At 33.0% G+C, this 18,220-nt stretch overlaps 1 protein-coding gene across 9 annotated transcripts in view; it reads left to right on the forward strand.

Annotated features, from left to right (window-relative positions):
• LOC109266906 (BEN domain-containing protein 5) overlaps window positions 1–18,220 on the forward strand; it is a 1,451,617-nt gene that overhangs the window by 275,265 nt on the left and 1,158,132 nt on the right. For 8 of the 9 annotated variants that reach the window (XR_002079911.2, XM_053895592.1, XM_053895596.1 and 5 more), the window contains exon 3: window positions 9,727–9,851. The exons of the other annotated variant lie outside the window; for it this stretch is intronic. Coding sequence is in view for 7 of the 8 variants with exons in the window: in XM_053895592.1 (XP_053751567.1) it covers window positions 9,727–9,851 (125 nt within the window). In the remaining variant the exon portion in view is untranslated. The remainder of the gene's footprint in view (window positions 1–9,726; window positions 9,852–18,220) is intronic. 9 annotated transcript variants of the gene reach the window in all.

The raw sequence follows: 18,220 nt of genomic DNA on the forward strand, positions 1-18,220 counted from the left end.
TTGAGAAGCTAAGATTATTTTGCTGCTACTTCCAATATGTTTCATACCTTTCTCCCATTCATTCTTCCATTATTGCCTTCTTTTGTGTTAAATAGATATTATCTAATGTATAGTTTTAATTCCCTTCTTACTGGTTTTACTATATATTGTTTTTTATTTTACTGTATTTTAAAATTTCTTTCCTTATTTGCCCTGAGGATTACAGTGAACTTAATTTAATTGATAGCAGTGTAGTTTGAAATAATACCAACTTAATTATTTTCAATAATATTATACTTATTTATTGTTATATATATTATAAATGGATACATTATGTATACTCGATACAGATTTATTATGATTGCTTTATGTGGTTGTCTTCTATATAAGTCGGAGAAAAAAAATCTACAGGGGCACCTGGGTGGCTGAGTTCGTTGGGCGTTCCACTTTGGCTCTGGTCATGATTTCATAGTCTGTGGGCTCAAGCCCCATGTCAGGCTCTGTGATGATGGCTCAGAGCCTGGAGCCTGCTTCAGATTCTATGTGTCTGTCTGTGCCCCGCCCCATTCACACTCTGTCTCTCTCTTTCTCCTTCAAAAATAAATAAACATTAAAAAAATTAATAAAGAAAAAATCTACAAAAATAGTGTTTATATTGTCTTTTATTATGCAGTTTTTATGTGGATTCTTTTGTTTCTTCATGTGGATTTCCTTTATGCCCTAATGTTCTTTCATTTCAGTCATAAAGACATTCTTTGGTATTTCTTATAGAGTACGTTTTTAATATTTCTTAACTTTGTCATTTTTTTGAAGAATATTTTTGCTAGTTATCAAATTCTTGTATGTGTTATTACACTGCCTTCTGACCTCCATTATTTCTGGTGATAAATCAGCTATTAATCTTATTGAGGAAGCTTGGACATGATGAGTTGCTTCTGTGTTGCTGAGTTAAAGATTATTGTCTTTTTCTTTTGACAGTTTGACTATATGTCTATGTGTAGATCACTCTTTTTGCATAGGTGGAAAAAGGAAATGTTAAGTCCTTTTAAACATTATTGAAATTTTAGACTACTTGTGTCTTATTGGCTTGGACTTTTTATTCCCATCTAGCAATGTCTGCTTTTTATTGGAATGCTTGCTCTATTTACATATCTGTTCTGTTTATGTAATTATTGACATGTTGGGCTTAAATGAACTATTTTGTTATTAATTTTCTTATTGCCTCTTCTGTTTCTATTACTTTGTTGCTGTTTTGCTGTTTTCATAATAAAAAGTCATTTTAGTATTCTATATTTTTGTTAGATTCTTAGTAAATCTATTTTATATTTATATAATAGTTGCTCTAAAAATATTCAGTTGTAATTTATCAAACTTTTAAAATATTTTGTTTAAAATTTATTTTTAGAGTAATTTTAGGTTTATAGCAAAATTCAGGGGAAGGTACAGAGATTTCTTAAATATCCTCTGCCCCCCATTATCAATATCCCCCACAAGAGTGGTATATTTGTTATGACTGATGTACCTACAATGACACATAATCACCCAATCCATAGTTTACATTAGGATTCATTCTTGGTATTGTATATTCTATTGGTTTGGATAAATATATAATTCTATGTATCCATCATTATACTCATACATGAGTATTTTCACTGTCCTATATATGCTCTGTTCCCTGCCTATTAATTTCTCCTCTTTCCAACCTTTGATCTTTTTGTTGTCTCCATATTTTTGCTTTTCTAGAATTTCATATGGTTGGAATCATACCATATGTAGCCTTTTTGGATTGGTTACTTTTGCTTATTAATATGTGTTTTTTTTTCATGTCTTGGGCCCTTTTTTAGGATCCTTATTTTACCACTTCAAATTTAATACTTCATACTTGGTACCTTGAACTTGTAATTACTACTTATTTTTTCTCAAAGCTTATTCTTTCTACTTCATTCTTTCCACCTCACAAGTGTAGTTACCTCACATCAGTCTAATTGTATTTATTATTTCAATTCTTTTTTCTATTTTGTCATACATTTTGCGCTTACATACTTTGTAATCTGCTCTTAAGATGTTATTTATTTATTTCTTTAACATTTACTCATCTTTGAGAGACAGAGAGAGACAGAGTGTGAGTGGGGGAGGAGCAGAGAGGGAGACACAGAATTTAAAGCAGGCTCCAGGCTCATGACCTGAGCTGAAGTCGGATGCTTAACTGACTGAGCCACCCAGGTGCCCCTAAGGTGTTATTTTTAAAACTTTGAACAATCACCTTTTAAGAAAAATAAGAGACAAATAAAAACAATCTTTTAAAATTATATACTTATTTACTATTTTTTATTCTTATTGGTGTTAGCTTTATCTGATATATTTTCTCATCTTTAGCTTTTTATGTAGTACAAATCTAGGTAATGAATTCTCTCAGCTTTTGTTTATCTGAGAATGTTTTATTTTACCCTCATTTTAAAGTATGTTTTCATTGGATATTGACATCTGGGTTGAGAGTTTTGTCATTTCATTACTTTAGAGATGTCCTTTCTTAGAAATCAGTGGTTATTCTTAGAAGTCAATGGTTATTCAGTCAGAGAAAAACAAATACCATATGATTTCACTCGTATGTGGAATTTAGGAAATAAAATAGATGAACATAGGGGAAGGGAAGGAAAAATAAAATAAGATAAAAACAGAGAGGAAGGCAAAGTATAAGAGACTCTTAACTGTAGAGAACAAACTGAGGGCTGCTGGAATGAGATGAGTAGGGGGATGGGCCATATGGATGATGGGCATTAAGGAGGGCATTTGTTGTGATGAGCACTGGGTGTTATATGTAAGTGATGAATCACTAAATTCTTCTCCTGAAGCCAATACTACACTGTATGTTAACTAACTTGAATTTAAATAAAATTTTAGAAGGGGAAAAAAAAGAAGTGAATGGTTATTCTTAGTGTTGTTCACCTTTTTTATGGCTTTTCTTCTGGTTGCTTTTAAGATTTTCCATTTCTGTTTGGTTTTATTCAGTTTTGACTCTTACATGCTTGGGTTGAGTTTTCTTTTTGTCTATCCTGCATAAGGTTTCCTGAGATTATTAAAAACATTCTTTTCTTCTGTCTCTTCATTCTCTTTTTCTGAGATTCCTTTTACATGTGTGTTAGGCCATTTGTTACTATTCAATAAGTTCCTTGGCCCCAGTTAATTTTTCTTGTTTTCTTTCTCTCATTTCTTCAGATCACATGATTTTTTTATTGACCCATCTTCAGGTTCATTGACTTTTCACCATCTCTTGTCTAATGTTAAGTCCATACACTTAATTTTTCATTTCAGTTATTGTACTTTTTACTAACAGAATTTTTATTTGGTCCTTGTGGATTTCTCTTTCTAGAAATTCCATGTTTTTCAAACATAAAAATTATATTTTTCTTTAATTCTATTAACATGTTTTTGTTCTTTGACAATATTTATAATAGTTTAAAGGGTTTTTTTTTGCTAAATAGTACAACTAATCTCAGTGTGGATTTATATTAGTTGTTTCCCTCCATCCTTTTGATTATGGGCAATATGTATCTTTGAATGTCTAGTAACTTTTGATTGTACAATGGACACAATGGAAGATATATTTTAGAGAGTGGATTCTGTTATCTTTTTGAGTGCATTAGTGTTCATTGTAGAGGGTAGTTCATTTATGTATTACTTCAAGGCTGATTACCTTAAATTTACGTATGCATGGTTTAAATTTCATTGATGCAGATCTGGTGGAAGCCATAGGTATTTCCAAACTCTTCTCACTTCGCCCAAACTTTATCTCCTATGGAGATGTTATCAGGGCTTGGTTGTCCATTTTATTAGCAAAATATAGAATAGTTCTCCCTTAGAATATGGTTCTTATTGCTAAGGTGGACCTCTTCTAGTATCTCAACTGGGTCTTCTGCCTGTGGGGTCAAAGGTTTTTCAATTCTTGCTGTACTAGGCTCCCAATACTCTACTACCCAGCATAGTTACATCTCTAATATATCTGTTTTTCTTTCAACACTGTAGTATGTTCTCTTTGATAAAATGGATGTGGTTTCATTGTGTGCATGTGCTGCCTGGCTCTGAGCTGTAGACTTATAGGAAATGATCTCAGAGTTTTCTGGGTTACCTACTCATCACCCACCATGTATAGTTTCCTCCTGTTTGCTGACCTGCTTCACAAATTTCACCTGCTTCAACAGCCTCAAATTAGATTTTTGTATACTCAGTTCATAGAATTTCTTTAGTGAGATTGGGATCTGGTTTCCTGCCATAGTTGGAAAATTTTTTCCTGGTAGAAAGTTAGCTCATCTTGTCAATGTCTCTTTTCTCAGGGTAGCTGTGTAATGTTGATTATTTTCTAATACTGAAATCAGTTGTTTCATATATTTTATCTGCTTTAATTCTTTTCAGTGGACCTAATCTCTTAACCATTACTCCAACATAGTTGAGCCAAAGATGTTGTTTTTTTTAATCAAATACTTTTTCTGCTTGTATTGATAAACATGATTGTGTTTTTATTTTGTTAATATTATTTGGGTTGATGATTTTTTGTAAGTTTTTTTATAAGAAATTATGCATTTCATGTATTTTTCCAGTGTATTGGCATAAATAGTTCACTGTGTATTTGTTGCTTTTTTCTTTTGCTTGTTTGATGTATAAAGGATATGCAGTAATATTTGCTTTTAATTATCATTTTAATAATATGTGTTTTCTTTCTCTTTATTTTTCCTAGTTGAGCAATGCTGGAGTGTGTTAGTATTACAAGTATTTTTCAAAAATCAACTTGTAACATTTAAAATTTTCTGCAGTACATTTAAAAATTTCTTTGATTTTCTAATCTTTTATTTATTATTCCCTTCTTATACTTTTTTTGGTTTTAAAGTATTGCTGTTTTTTAAACTTTTTATAATGGAAGCTTAGATAATTGATTATCAGATGTATTTGCCTATATATGTGTTTCTATTTTTGAATGGCTGTAGTTATAACAAATATTGATTGTTATGTATTATTATAATTTAGTTTAAAATACTATAACTGTGATAAGAGTACATATGTATATCATATAAATTCCTTTGAAATTTGTTGAGACTTGCTTTATGAACCAGAAAATGATCAATTTTGATAAATGTACCGTGTTCATTTGAAAGGTATACATATACACACATACAGTTCTATAAATATCAAGCGTTTCATATTAAAATGAGGTAGCCTTTTAAATTATATTTTCAAATTATCTTAATTATTTCTGAATATTTTCTTGGTTTTTCTCCGCTTGTGCTTTTGGTATGTTGAAATTTCTCACTGTAATTCTAAATTTGTCTCTATCTTCTGTTTTGTCAAATTTTACCTATGTATTTTGGAGATTCGTTAATAGAGGTACGTTTCTCTAAGATTTTTATCTTCTTGATGGAATTACCCTGTTTTTTGTTTTATTTTCATCATGGGCAATTTACAGTAATGTTTCTTGATTTAAAGCCTACCTTGTCTGATATAAACGTAGCTACGTTAGATTTCTTTTTCAGAGTGCTTTCCTGGTATAATTTTTTTTTCTCTTTTACTATTTAGTCTTCCTGTGCTCTTAAATGTAATGTTGTCTTTATAGGCAATATATAGTTAATTTTTTCATCCAGAATAAAAATCTTTGTCTTCATTTGTCATATTTAGTCCATTTGTATTTAACATATTTACTGACATCCTTGCATTTAAAATCTACATTTTAGGGGTGGATGTGTGTCTCAGTCAGTTAAGTGTCTGACTCTTGATCTCAGCTCAGATCGTGATCTCAAGGTCATGAGTTGAATTCAAGTCCTGTGCTGGGCTCTGTACTGGGTGTGAAGCCTACTTAAAAAAATGTATGTATATATTTGAAATTTTGTTTGCTATCTTTTCTTGCCTTTCATGTAAGTGGAAGGGAACCAGATGATTTAGAGGCATTGTCAGTTTATTTACAAAGAGACATGTTCAGAAGGTCAAAAACTGACACTTTGTTGAAATATTACAGGTAACATGAGGAAAGAATTGTTTATGCAATACACAGAGAAGATATTGGTGAAAATAGTCAACGGAATAGTTAGAGAAGATCAAAAACTATATGATTATTATTTGAGATTGTAAACTTAGTGAAAGCAAAGACTATATGTTTGATTTACCAGCTGTTCTATTTTACAAACATAACATGATACTTTTTGAATGAATAACTAATTCAGTAGATGGATAAATGTGTTGACTGTGGCTATGGTATATTACAAGGACAGAACAATGGAGTCAGAAGTCTTTATTTCCAGGTCTTGCCCTAGTGCCTTAAAGCATGAACTTAACAAAGCACTAAACATTTCCAAGTTTCAATTACTCATCATGGGGTCATGGTGATACTTTAATAATATAAAGGGTGTCAAATCATTTTGAAACTGTATGGTTTTAGACACAAATGGTGTCTTGTTATTAGAAACCATATGTGGCAGCAATTTTATGACATGTTATTATTTATGAAAACTCATTTATAGTGTTATAGAATTAAAACAGATTTTCCGTTGAATGTTGAAATTTGTTTACATTAATGTATATTTTTTCAACCAGGGATTTTTAAAGGGCAAAAAACAGTGTTTCTTTTTCACTTTTTGTTTTTTAAGGTTAGTAATTTTTTAAGCATTATAACTTATAACGTGGTTTCAATTTATATTATCTCTGTATTCTTCCAATCATCTATGTTATGTAGAGAAATGGTTAGTCCAGTGATTAGAGTCATTTTGCTGGAATTCAAATCCCAGCTCTGACTCTTACTTACTTACATGCTATATAACTTTGGGTAAGTTATTTTATATCTTTGTCCCTTGCTGTTCTCATATGTAAAATGGGGATAGTAATGGTTTTTACCTCACAGGTGTTGTTGTGAGAATTAAATGGGTTAGTACACCTAGCATTTTGGACAGTATGTGGTATGTAGAAATGTTCAGAAAATGTTTTCAATTGAAAATTAATATTCATGTTAATTACCAAGAGGTAAATATTCGTATTTCTATTAATATAACCCTTACTTTATAGTTGAGAAAACAGTGGTTGGAACAAGTTAACTAAATTTTCCAAGTTCATTTAGTAAGTGGCAGAGCTAAAACTTGAGCGTAGATCTTCTGATTGTAAGTTCAATGCAGTCATGTAATAAGTATTCTGCCCCCTACAACATAGGGTTTAGTATATATTTCTGGATGATAATAGTTGAAATAACAATTTAACTGAGGAATCTCCTTGGGAATTCTGAAGACAATTAAAACTACAAAAATAAAATAAAAGTTTTTGGTTTTATTTAATGTTTGTTCTTTCTTATCAGTGCATGTTTTGTTTTGTTTTGTTTTCCATATATGTATTCTTAATTGGAGGCAACTGATTGTTTTGGTTGTGAAAGTAGGACTATGTCTGGATTCTCAGGCCAAATTTTAACGAGAGCAGAGAAAATTACCCTAAGGTTAATTGATAAGGTTTTGAGGGGAGGATTTTCTTATTATCTGGGATCGCTGCCTGATTAATCCTAGATCCAGGCAGCCAAAGAATGGTACAGCTGAAAGGAACCTTCAAGGTTAGGTAACTCAATATTCTCATTTAGTAGATGAAGCCTATAGAAGGTAAGTAATTTACCTATTGTTGGACAGTCAATTAAGCTAGAATTCAGATCTGCTGATTCCAAGGCTGGTATGCCATCTGTGACAACACAACTGGTGCTCAGTAAAATAAATAATGTGCCAGTAGAACTAGTAAAAGAATTAATTAAAAACTGTGGTATTAAGGTTAAAGTTTAATTCTGAGTATTCTTTTGCAGAAAGACACACTAGAGCTTATTTTAAGGTGGGATATTGCTGTCCTCTTCAGGTGCAATACCATACTGATTTCTTAATTTCCTTATTGCTGTCTATAGTCATGTTTACTTTTCTTCAGCTGTTGATTATCTGGTTTGGGAATTCACCAGATTCTTTGCTTTTATTTTTTATCCCATCCCACTGTGAAATTTATGGACAATTCATTGCTCATTAGAATGGAAGTCAAAGAGAAGAGACATAATGAATGGAAGTCACACCTAAGCTTATACATTTTCTCTGTTTCTTTTTTTTAATTGAAGTATAATTAACATACAGTGTTATATTAGTTTTTTGTGTACAGTGGAATGATTCAGCAATTCTATATATTAGTGCTCATCAAGATAAATATACTTTTTTAACTTTAGAGAGAGAAAGAGAGCGAGCAAGCAGGGAATAGGGGCAGAAAGAGAGTGAATCTTAATCAGCTCCATGCTCAGTGCACAGCCTGATGTGGGACTCAATCCCATGACCCTGGGGTCATGACCTGAGCCGAAATCAAGAGTTGGATGCTCAACTGACTGAGCTACCCAGGCCCCGCAAGATAAATATATTCTTGATCACCTTTATTTATTTCATCCCTCCCTCATCAACCTCCCCTATGGCAACCTACATTTTTGATGTAAGTGTTCTGTTATTGGAGAAAATGGAAATTAATTTTATGACTGTTTGTGAATTTACCGTTACTATACTTATGGGGGAACAACTTATAATTTTTGTTTAAAATCTTACTCTACATATCCTTTAACATGTTTGTTTTAATTTTCTAACTTGTTTTATTTTTTATTTTTTTAAATTTACATCCAAATTAGTTAGCATATAGTGCAACAATGATTTCAGGAGTAGATTCCTTAGTGGCCCTTACCCATTTAGCCTATCCCCCCTCCCACATCCCCTCCCGTAACCCACAGTGTGTTCTCCATATTTATGAATCTCTTATGTTTTGTCCCCCTCCCTATTTTTATATTATTTTTGTTTCCCTTCCTTTATGTTCATTTGTTTTATCTCTTAAGGTCCTCATATGAGTTAAGTCATATGATTTTTGTCTTTCTCTGACTGACTAATTTCACTTAGCATAATACCCTCCAGTTCCATCCACATAGTTGCAAATGGCAAGATTTCATTCTTTTTGATTGCCGAGTAATACTCCATTGTATATAAATACCACATCTTCTTTATCCATTCATCCATAGATGGGTATTTGGGCTCTTTCCATACTTTGGCTATTATTGATAGTGCTGCTATAAACATGGGGGTGCATGTGTCCCTTCAAAACAGCACACTTGTATCCCTTGGATAAATGCCTAGTAGTGCAATTTCTGGGTCATAGGGTAGTTCTATTTTGAGTTTTTTGAGGAACCTCCATACTGTGTTCCAGAGTGGCTGTACCAGCTTGCATTCCCAACCTTTAACGTGTTCTGATACAAGTTTGGAAATTACCCAAAGTAGTACAAACAGTATAGTATTGTTGTGAGAGTTAAATAGGATCAAGTATACTAGAGGTGATTTATATAAAGCTGAATATGAAATATATAAATTATTATTGTCCTTTTTTCTAAATAGGAAACTGAAGCTTGGTTGTGATTCTTACTTGGTTTTTTGGGGCTTGCCACATGTTCCATGGAACATCCCAATATGACAATATGTCTTATGTAACACAAATAGATCTGCTGGATGATAAGGACTGGAAGAGCTGCTTGAACCACAGCCTGGACTAGCTGGAAGGTTCTTCTTATCCTGGGCTGTATTCAGAATTGATAGCCTTGTAGGTTGTGAATACTGAACCTTACAAGTACTGAATGATGGCAAATATTGCTTTCAGACCTCATAATATTTAAATTTATGTGCTATTGAGTTGCATGAACTTCTATTAAAACACAGTTCTTTCAATTTTTATTACCAGGTAACCTTGGACGGGTGGACCAGGTCTCTGAGTTTGAGTATGACTTGTTCATTAGGCCGGATACCTGTAATCCACGCTTCCGAGTCTGGTTCAACTTTACTGTTGAAAACGTGAAAGAATCACAGGTGAGGGAAATATTGGATATCTTCAGTGTGGTGTTCATAAGAAGATTATGCTTTTGTTTTACTTTAGAAATACCGAAATAATAACTGAATTAGGAATGTATTCTTGTATATCTATAGCAATGATACAGTTTTAAGCTATATACAGAAATAAGTATAATATGCTGGTTTTTGTTATCTGGTGGTTATTAAATAATACAAATAGGTTATGTGGGAACAGAAAGGGTTCTTTATGGATTGAAGAATTAGCATGATGTGCTGGGTTTCCTTGAAGGTTAAGGAACCACTGGAAGAGACTTGCTATAATGTTTATTATAGAGTGCTGTTCTCTATATTATTTCTTCTTTGTAAAGATCTGTAAGAGATATTTCTCACAGGCCTCAGTTTCAGAAAAAGCTTTTCTTCTCTTGTACAAGAAGGTGTTTATATCTTTTTAAAAAACTTTTTTAATGTTTATGTATTTATTTTTGAGAGAGAGAGAGATAGAGAACAAGCAGGGGAGGGGAAGAGAGAGAGGGAGACAGAATCCCAAACAGGCTCCATGCCGTTAGCACAGAGCCCCATGTAGGGCTTGAACCCATGAACCATGAGATCATGACCTGAGCCGAAACCAAGAGTTGGATGCTTAACCAACTGAGCCACCCAGGCACCCCAGAAGGTGTTTATGTTTTAATATGATTCTTGCAACTTATCCTATTTTCCCTTCTTTGTTGGAAAACTCAGAACCATTTTTATAGCCCTCTCTAGTGATTCTTGAAAACTTTTTTGCTTGTGTTTCTATGTACTAATTTTTCTTTCATTCTGATCATATTAATCTGTATTTGACCATAATTTCTTCATCTATATTTTCTAACAGTGTATGTTTTTTATAATCCTGTTCAAATATTTTGAGTGAGAGAGTATTGATGAAAATAAAACTAAATGCATATGCCTTGAAAAAACATCTAATCCTAAGAAATCATTTATCATTCTATTGTATTGAGGCAGCTAATCATGGAAGACTGCACAAACTTTGTACATATAGTGACATAATTCTTTTAAGCACATGAAAGCATAGCACTACAACCTAATATCTTCCTTCTTCCTTCAGGGTCATCTTTTTCTAGAATACTTGGGGAAAAAGGAGGGTTGGTTTAATTTCCCCTCCCAAGTCAATCTATCCTGTTTGCTCTTTCACCTGGTTGCTTGCTCCTTTCCATTTTTCTCAACTGCAATTAGATTCGTATGTCAGATAGTGGTCAGTGTCTGGAATTTAGGGACTATCACTGGCATGCTGACTTCAGTGGAAAAGGGGTAGAAGGAACAGTCCTTTCAATCTGCTGTCAGTTCTCTTAATTCTCTACACATGACTGGCACATGACTATGTAATGACAGGTGTATATAATGTTTAATGAAGTTTAAGGACTAACTGGAAGGAATTAAATAGATGGGAGAGTTCTGTATATTGTTGGCTAAACATGGTTAAGACAAGTGGAAAAAATATTAAACCCTACACTGATAGGGACATACTTAAGTTCCTAGTTTTGTGTTTGGTTTTACTTACTCTTCCATGAGAGAATTCCTTTTCAGCTTTTCATAGTAAGAATAACAATATTCTCCCCTTCATCCACCTTAGGGTTACCATATTTTACCTGACCAGGGGTTTATCTGGCGACAGGATTATTTTCTTGTTCCAACATGATAATTAGTAATTGTCAAAATGCATTTTCCAAGTCTGTATAACTGAGTCTTGAGAGTACATCTAACAGCAGGAATCTTTAGCTTCATCTACAAGACTAAGGCTTGAAAATCCAAGTTTGGGTCCCTATCAAGATCTCTCTGCTACCATGAGGTAGACACACAACCTCTCATTCTTCTGTTGGTGTTTCTGTCTCATATCAGCAACTTATGGTTGTAATGTACATCATTGAAAAACAAACAATAATTCTGAGGAAATATAATCAATTCATTATGAAGGAAGGGAAACATTTTCTTAAAAGTGATGGAATCTGCCAGGATTTCTAATTTCCCAAAGGGGTTTACTGTTTTCCTCTTTATGCACAGCATATGCACATCCTTCAGCTTGCATATTGCATCCAGGAATCCACTAACTTCTAAGAAATGAGACTTACTACTTTTCAAACAATAGAATCCTCTATCCTAATTGTATCTTCGCTAAATAGAGACTTATGGATAGCTCTGAAATTATTATGTTTCTTTAACATTGGGCCACATTAAATTCTTAGCCCAATTTTCTTGCACTTTAGTCTCTGTATAGAGAATATTCTTACCTAGGCTTCTGTGGTCAGGAGGAGGGGTAGGGAGAGGGTTGACTACACAGGGAAAATGTGTTTCATATGTTGTGCTACCTGAGATGGTTTTTTGAACAGATTGCTCATAAATTTCAGTTTCTTGTTCATTGCTCTTTTAGTTGCTTACAGGTATGTTCTTATCTCTTCGAGAGTGTTATAATTTTTATACTATATTTTAAAGTCATACAGCTTCTTTTGCGTTATCTATCAGTTAAGCAAGTAACATGAATGTGTTCTAAAGGATTATTGTAATAAAAGAGTTGGTGCTGTTTTTATGAATGCTTATTTTTAATGTTGGAAAAAACAATATTTACTCTGACTCTCTGGGTTTCTATCTTCATATCCAGTGCTGTTCTACCCTTGATACAATTAGAAATCATGAACTTGTTTATCTGGTTTCCTGGAGTGTGATGCTTTATTAGCCTGTTTCTTTGCACCATTGCTTCATCAACTGTAGTCACATTATATAGTTATGGAAATCTGTTTCAAGATGGCATAAAGATCTGCTGGAAAGATACAATATATATCTCTAGCTCACAGGATATTTGTTTTCATGGTTGTCTACATGAAAGAGAATGGTTTTACTATTAGGTTTGACTTGTGAGGTCTGTTTTTATAATGTCTCTTCCTACAATCTTTTCCATCTCTCCAATTTCCGTTAAAATGAGACCTGCATGAATGTAATCTAGTCAGGAACCTTATTTAAGGTTTGGTGCTAGCAAGCAAAAGAAATATCAGGCCACAAAGGCTGAGTCCATAAAGTGAATGTTAAAAATTATGGCATCAAATATACTGTACAAATGGATCTAGCTTTTGTGTTATTTTCCCTGACATTTGTAAGAAATGACAAAAGCTTGGAACATATGGTGCTGTTTTCTAGGGCTGGTATATTAACCCCCCAAAGTGGTTGTTAAATAGTACATTTGTAAGAGTCTATGAAAACTACACATCATGATACCTTTATTAAAAGGTAATTTTCTCTCTGAAAAACCTGTATTAAATATTATGTGGATATTCATCACATGTGTGATGTGAAAACAAATCTTCCTTTTTAAATACTTATGGTAAAATTCAGCCAATAAGAGTGGAAAATGGTAGGTCTTGACTTTTAAATTGTATTCTTTCCTTATATTGTTTTTATCTCTTTGAATTAATTTTTCCCCTTTTTGATTAAAGTAGCTGATGTTCAATATGGTAAATATGGAAAATACAGACAATTATTAGAAGCAGAGAAAAAGTGCACACACACATACACAATCTTATACTACCTAGAAGCAATCATCATTAACTTTTGGCATATTTACTTCTAGGCTTGTTTATTTCCTACTTTGATTTTTGAAGCATAAGTAATTTTTTTTCCAAATACACATCTTTATGTTTTGCTTTTAAGGAAATTAAATATTTTCACAAGTAATTTTCTATCACTAAAAACTTTGTAGACATGGCTGTACAATAGCTTTTTACTGTTGGAGTATTTCCTTACTCTTGGGCATAAGGATTATTTTCCATTATCTGTTGTTATAAATAACACTGTAGTGAACATCTCCATGCATGAAATGTTACACATATTTCATTTTACTTACTTAGAATAAATTGCTATGAGGGGGATTGATAGACAAATGATACGAATAATTTGAAACTCTTGATACATATTTCTGTATTGGTACCAGAAATGTATATTTTGATGTCCAACAGCAAGCAGTCAATGAGATGCTTTTCCTTGAATTTCTTGCTTTGAATTGTTTCATGAACTCAGTATTTCATATATAGAATAAATTATTTCCTTTTCATCATTTACTTTGAAATTTTACACAAATAAATAGGATATAATGCAGTGTTTCAGGCCTTTAGTCATAAAGAAATTAATTGCATTCTAGCAACAATATGGAACAGCAAAACAATTCTATTTATTGTTTTGGGTATTTTTCTCATTTCATCAATCTTTCTTAGTCTGGGTGTGCCAAATGATTGTCCTCTGAGGTATGTAATGGAAGATTTAAAAAAAAGTGTTTTGGGGCGCCTGAGTGTCTTAGTCAGTTAAGCGTCTGACTTCGGCTCAGGTCATGATCTCACAGTGAGTTCCAGCCCCACGTCAGGCTCGGGGCTGACAGCTCAGAGCCTGGAGCCCACTGCAGATTCTGTGTCTCCCTCTGTCTGCCCCTCAGCTGCTTGTGCTCTGTCTCTCACATTGTCTCAAAAATAAATAAACATTAAAAAAATTTTTTAAAAAGTGTTTTTTTTAAACAATGAAGTATTTGTTACATTACTATAAGCAATAATGTACCTTAAACAGACACACACACACACACACACACACACACACACACACACGTTTATATATGACATATCTGAATTGGACTTCAAAAATCCAGGACTTTGCTGCTGCTTTATTTGCCATCTTGGAGATTTTAGGTTCAGTGAAACTTGATCCTGTCCAAAATCAATGGTGCACAGCATATTATAGTAGAAAAGCAGAGACAATGGATTTAAACACATTTGGGTTTAAATCCTGGCTCTGATATTTATGATCTGTTTTACACTTAATCAGTTATTGTCTGGGTGCCTCAATTTTCCATGTGTAACCAAATACTACTACCTCATGTCAGTGTTGTGACTATTATATGAGACAGTGTTGGTAGATAGATAATAGGAGCTCAATACTTGTCTATTGTTTTTATTAAAACACTAGAATAGTAGAAATAATATTAAAAACAGCAAGAGCAAACACCATAACACGTTATTACTAGATTACTAATACTGGTTTTTGCTTTGTTTTGTTTTGTTTTATTTTCTCTTCTTATTCTACTTACCGCTTCTTAGTCCTCCTCCACCTTCATTCAAATCTCCTATTGGTCATTAACATTATCATCAAACAAATTGTAATGGTTAAGAACACAGATTCTGTGTTGAATTGTTGAATTGTAAGCCTAGCTTTGCCACGTATTTCCTAGCTTTGTGACTATGGGAAAGCTATTGATCTGTTTCTGTATTTAAATTGTCAATTTCTGTATCTTTTTAATGTGTTAATAGTAGTATGCAGTAGAGTTGCTCTAAGAATTATATGTGGTAATGCATGTAAGACACATAATCCAATGCTTGCAACATAAGAGGTGATCAAAAAATGTTAGCTATTAATATTATTATCCTTCTAATACTCCTACAAAGTATAACACAGGTTCTCATTTTCCCCATCATTCAATTTATTATAGAAATAGCTAACATTTTTTGAAAACATCAATGTTGTAGGTACAATTCTAAGTCATTTATATTACTTAAAATTTTTTTTAATGTTTATTTATTTTTGAGAAAGAGCATGAGTGGGGGAGGGGAAGAGAGAGAGAAGAGAGAGAGAGAGGGAATATGAAGCAGGCTCCAGGCTCTGAGCTACCAGTGCAGAGCCCAATGCGGGGCCAGAACCCACAGACCGCAAGATCATAACCTGAGCAGAAATTGGTCACCCAACCAACTGAGCCACCCAGGCGTCCCTTTATATTACTTTGTCTAATCTTCAGAACAGTCCTTTGTTGTAAATACTATTACCCCCCCCCCCCCCACCGCCACACTCCACAGCATTATGTAGGTGAAGAAACTGAAAGAATGTGAGACACAGACAGGATAAATAACTGGTTGAAGATAATGCAATTAGTAGAAGGTAAAGTCAGGATTTGTACCTAAGTAGTCATTGTAGAAATTTGGAAAATATATATAATGGGAGCAAAGAAAACAAAACAAAACCTAAACCCACATCCTACTAACTAGAAGGCACTACTGTGAACATTTTGACATACTTATTTTTAGGTTTATTTATATTTTATTTATGTTTTAGAATGTATTACTTACTGATTTTCTCTTCTGCCTAATGCTGCCTCTCAAAATACCATCTCGGTAGATAATTAGAAACCAATTGCTAAAATTTAAAACCCATTTGAATTAAGACTTGAGTAAACTAGGATGAGAAAGGAACTTTTCTTATTTGATAAAGGATCTCATCAAAGAATCATGACCAGGTACCATACATAGTGGTGAAACTTTAAAATCATTCACTTGAAAATTGAAGCTGACACAAACACATGCAATGGTATTCCATGCACATGGATTAGAAGAATTAATATTGTTAAAATGTCTATATTATCCAAAAGAATCTACAGATTTAATGCAATCTCTTATCAGTATGCGAACAGCATTTTTCACAGAACTAGAAGAAATAATACTAAAATTTGTATGGAACCACAAGAGACCTCAGATAGCCAAAGCAATTTTGAAACTGGAGGTATCACAACCCCAGATTTTAAGATAGACTACAAAGTTGTAGTAATTGAAACAGTATGGTACTGGCAGAAAAATAAACACAGAACAGAATAGAAAAACCAGAAATAAATTTCATGATTATATGGTCAATTAATGTATGACAAAGGAAGCAAGAATAAGCAATGGGAAAAAGACAATCTCTTGAACAAATGATGTTGGGAAAACTGGACACCTACATGCAAAAGAATGAAATTGGACCACTTTCTTATACCATACACAAAAATAAACCCAAAATTGATTAAAGAAATAAATATGAAGCCTGAAACCATAAAAATCCTAAAAGAGGGCAAACAGGCAGTTTGCTATTTCTTTGACATAGTAGCATTTTTCTAGACATGTTTCCTTAGGCAAAGGAAACAAAAGCAAAAATAAACTATTAGAAGTACATCAAAATAAAAGCTTTTGAACAGCCAAGGAAACCCTCATCAAAACAAAAATACAACCTGTTGAACTGGAGAGGATATTTGGAAATGACATATCTGTTAACGGGCTTGTATCTAAAATATATACACAACTTATACAACTCAACAACAAAAAATGAATAATTTTATCAAATTGGGCAGAAGACAAGGACTGACATTTCTCCAAAGAAGACATCCAGATGGCCAACAGACACATGAAAAGATGCTCAACATCATTCATCATCAGGGAAATGCAAGTCAAAACCACCATGTGATATCACCTCACACCTGTGAGAATGGCTAAAATAAAAACCACAAGAGGCAACAAGTGTTAGTGAGGATGTGGACAAAAAGGAACCCTTATGTACTAGTGTTGGTGGGAATGCAAACTGGTGCAGCCAATGTGGAAAACATATGGAGATTCCTCAAAAAATTGAAAATAGAAATACCATCTCATCCAGTAAATCCACTACCCCATATTTACCCAAAGAATACAAAAACACTAATTTGAGAAAGTATATGCACCCCTATATTTATTGCAGCATTGTTTACAATAGTGAAGATACAGAAGCAACCCAAGTATCCATTGACAGATGAATGGATAAAGATGTGTTGCAAGCGTGCGTGCACACGCACACACACACACACACACACACACACACACACACACACACAGTGGAATGTTACTAAGCCATAAAAAGGAATGAAATCTTGCCATTTGCAAAAAACATGGATAGATCTAGAGTGTATAATGCTAAGTGAAATAACTCAGTCAGGGGAAGACAAATACCATATGAACTCACCCATATGTAGAATTTAAGAAAGAAAACAAATAAAGAAAAAAAAGAGACAAACCAAAAAACAAATGCTGAAATATAGGGAACAAAACTGATGGTTGCCAGAGGTGAGGTGGGGTGGTGGAATTGGTGAAATTGATAAAGGATATTATGAGTAAATTTATCTTGAAGAGCACTGAGTACTGTATAGAATTGTTGAATTATTATACTTTATACGTGTGACTATTGTAGCACTGCATGTTAATTATACTGGAATTAAAAAAAAAAATAAATGAAGAAAAACCCATCCAGTTGGAAACCAGGAGGAAGTAATGAATGACTTTTTTGTCATAGTTTTTATAATTGTAATGGAGTCTCTAACTAAAGCAAAAAGACAAAAAAAAAAGGTAAACAAATGATACAAGGATTATAAAGCGGCACAATTAGGACTATTTGCAAATGATATGATTATCTAAGAGAAAAAAAAGATAATCTATAGGCAAACTATTAGAACCTATGTAGAGCTGAGAAATGTTCCTGTATATAATATCAATATGTAAAACTTTTTAAAATAATTTTTAATTTTATTATTTTCT

This window comes from Panthera pardus, unplaced genomic scaffold, assembly GCF_024362965.1.
Source record: "Panthera pardus isolate Hobbes unplaced genomic scaffold, ASM2436296v1 HiC_scaffold_11, whole genome shotgun sequence".
Classification (NCBI taxonomy): domain Eukaryota; kingdom Metazoa; phylum Chordata; class Mammalia; order Carnivora; family Felidae; genus Panthera; species Panthera pardus.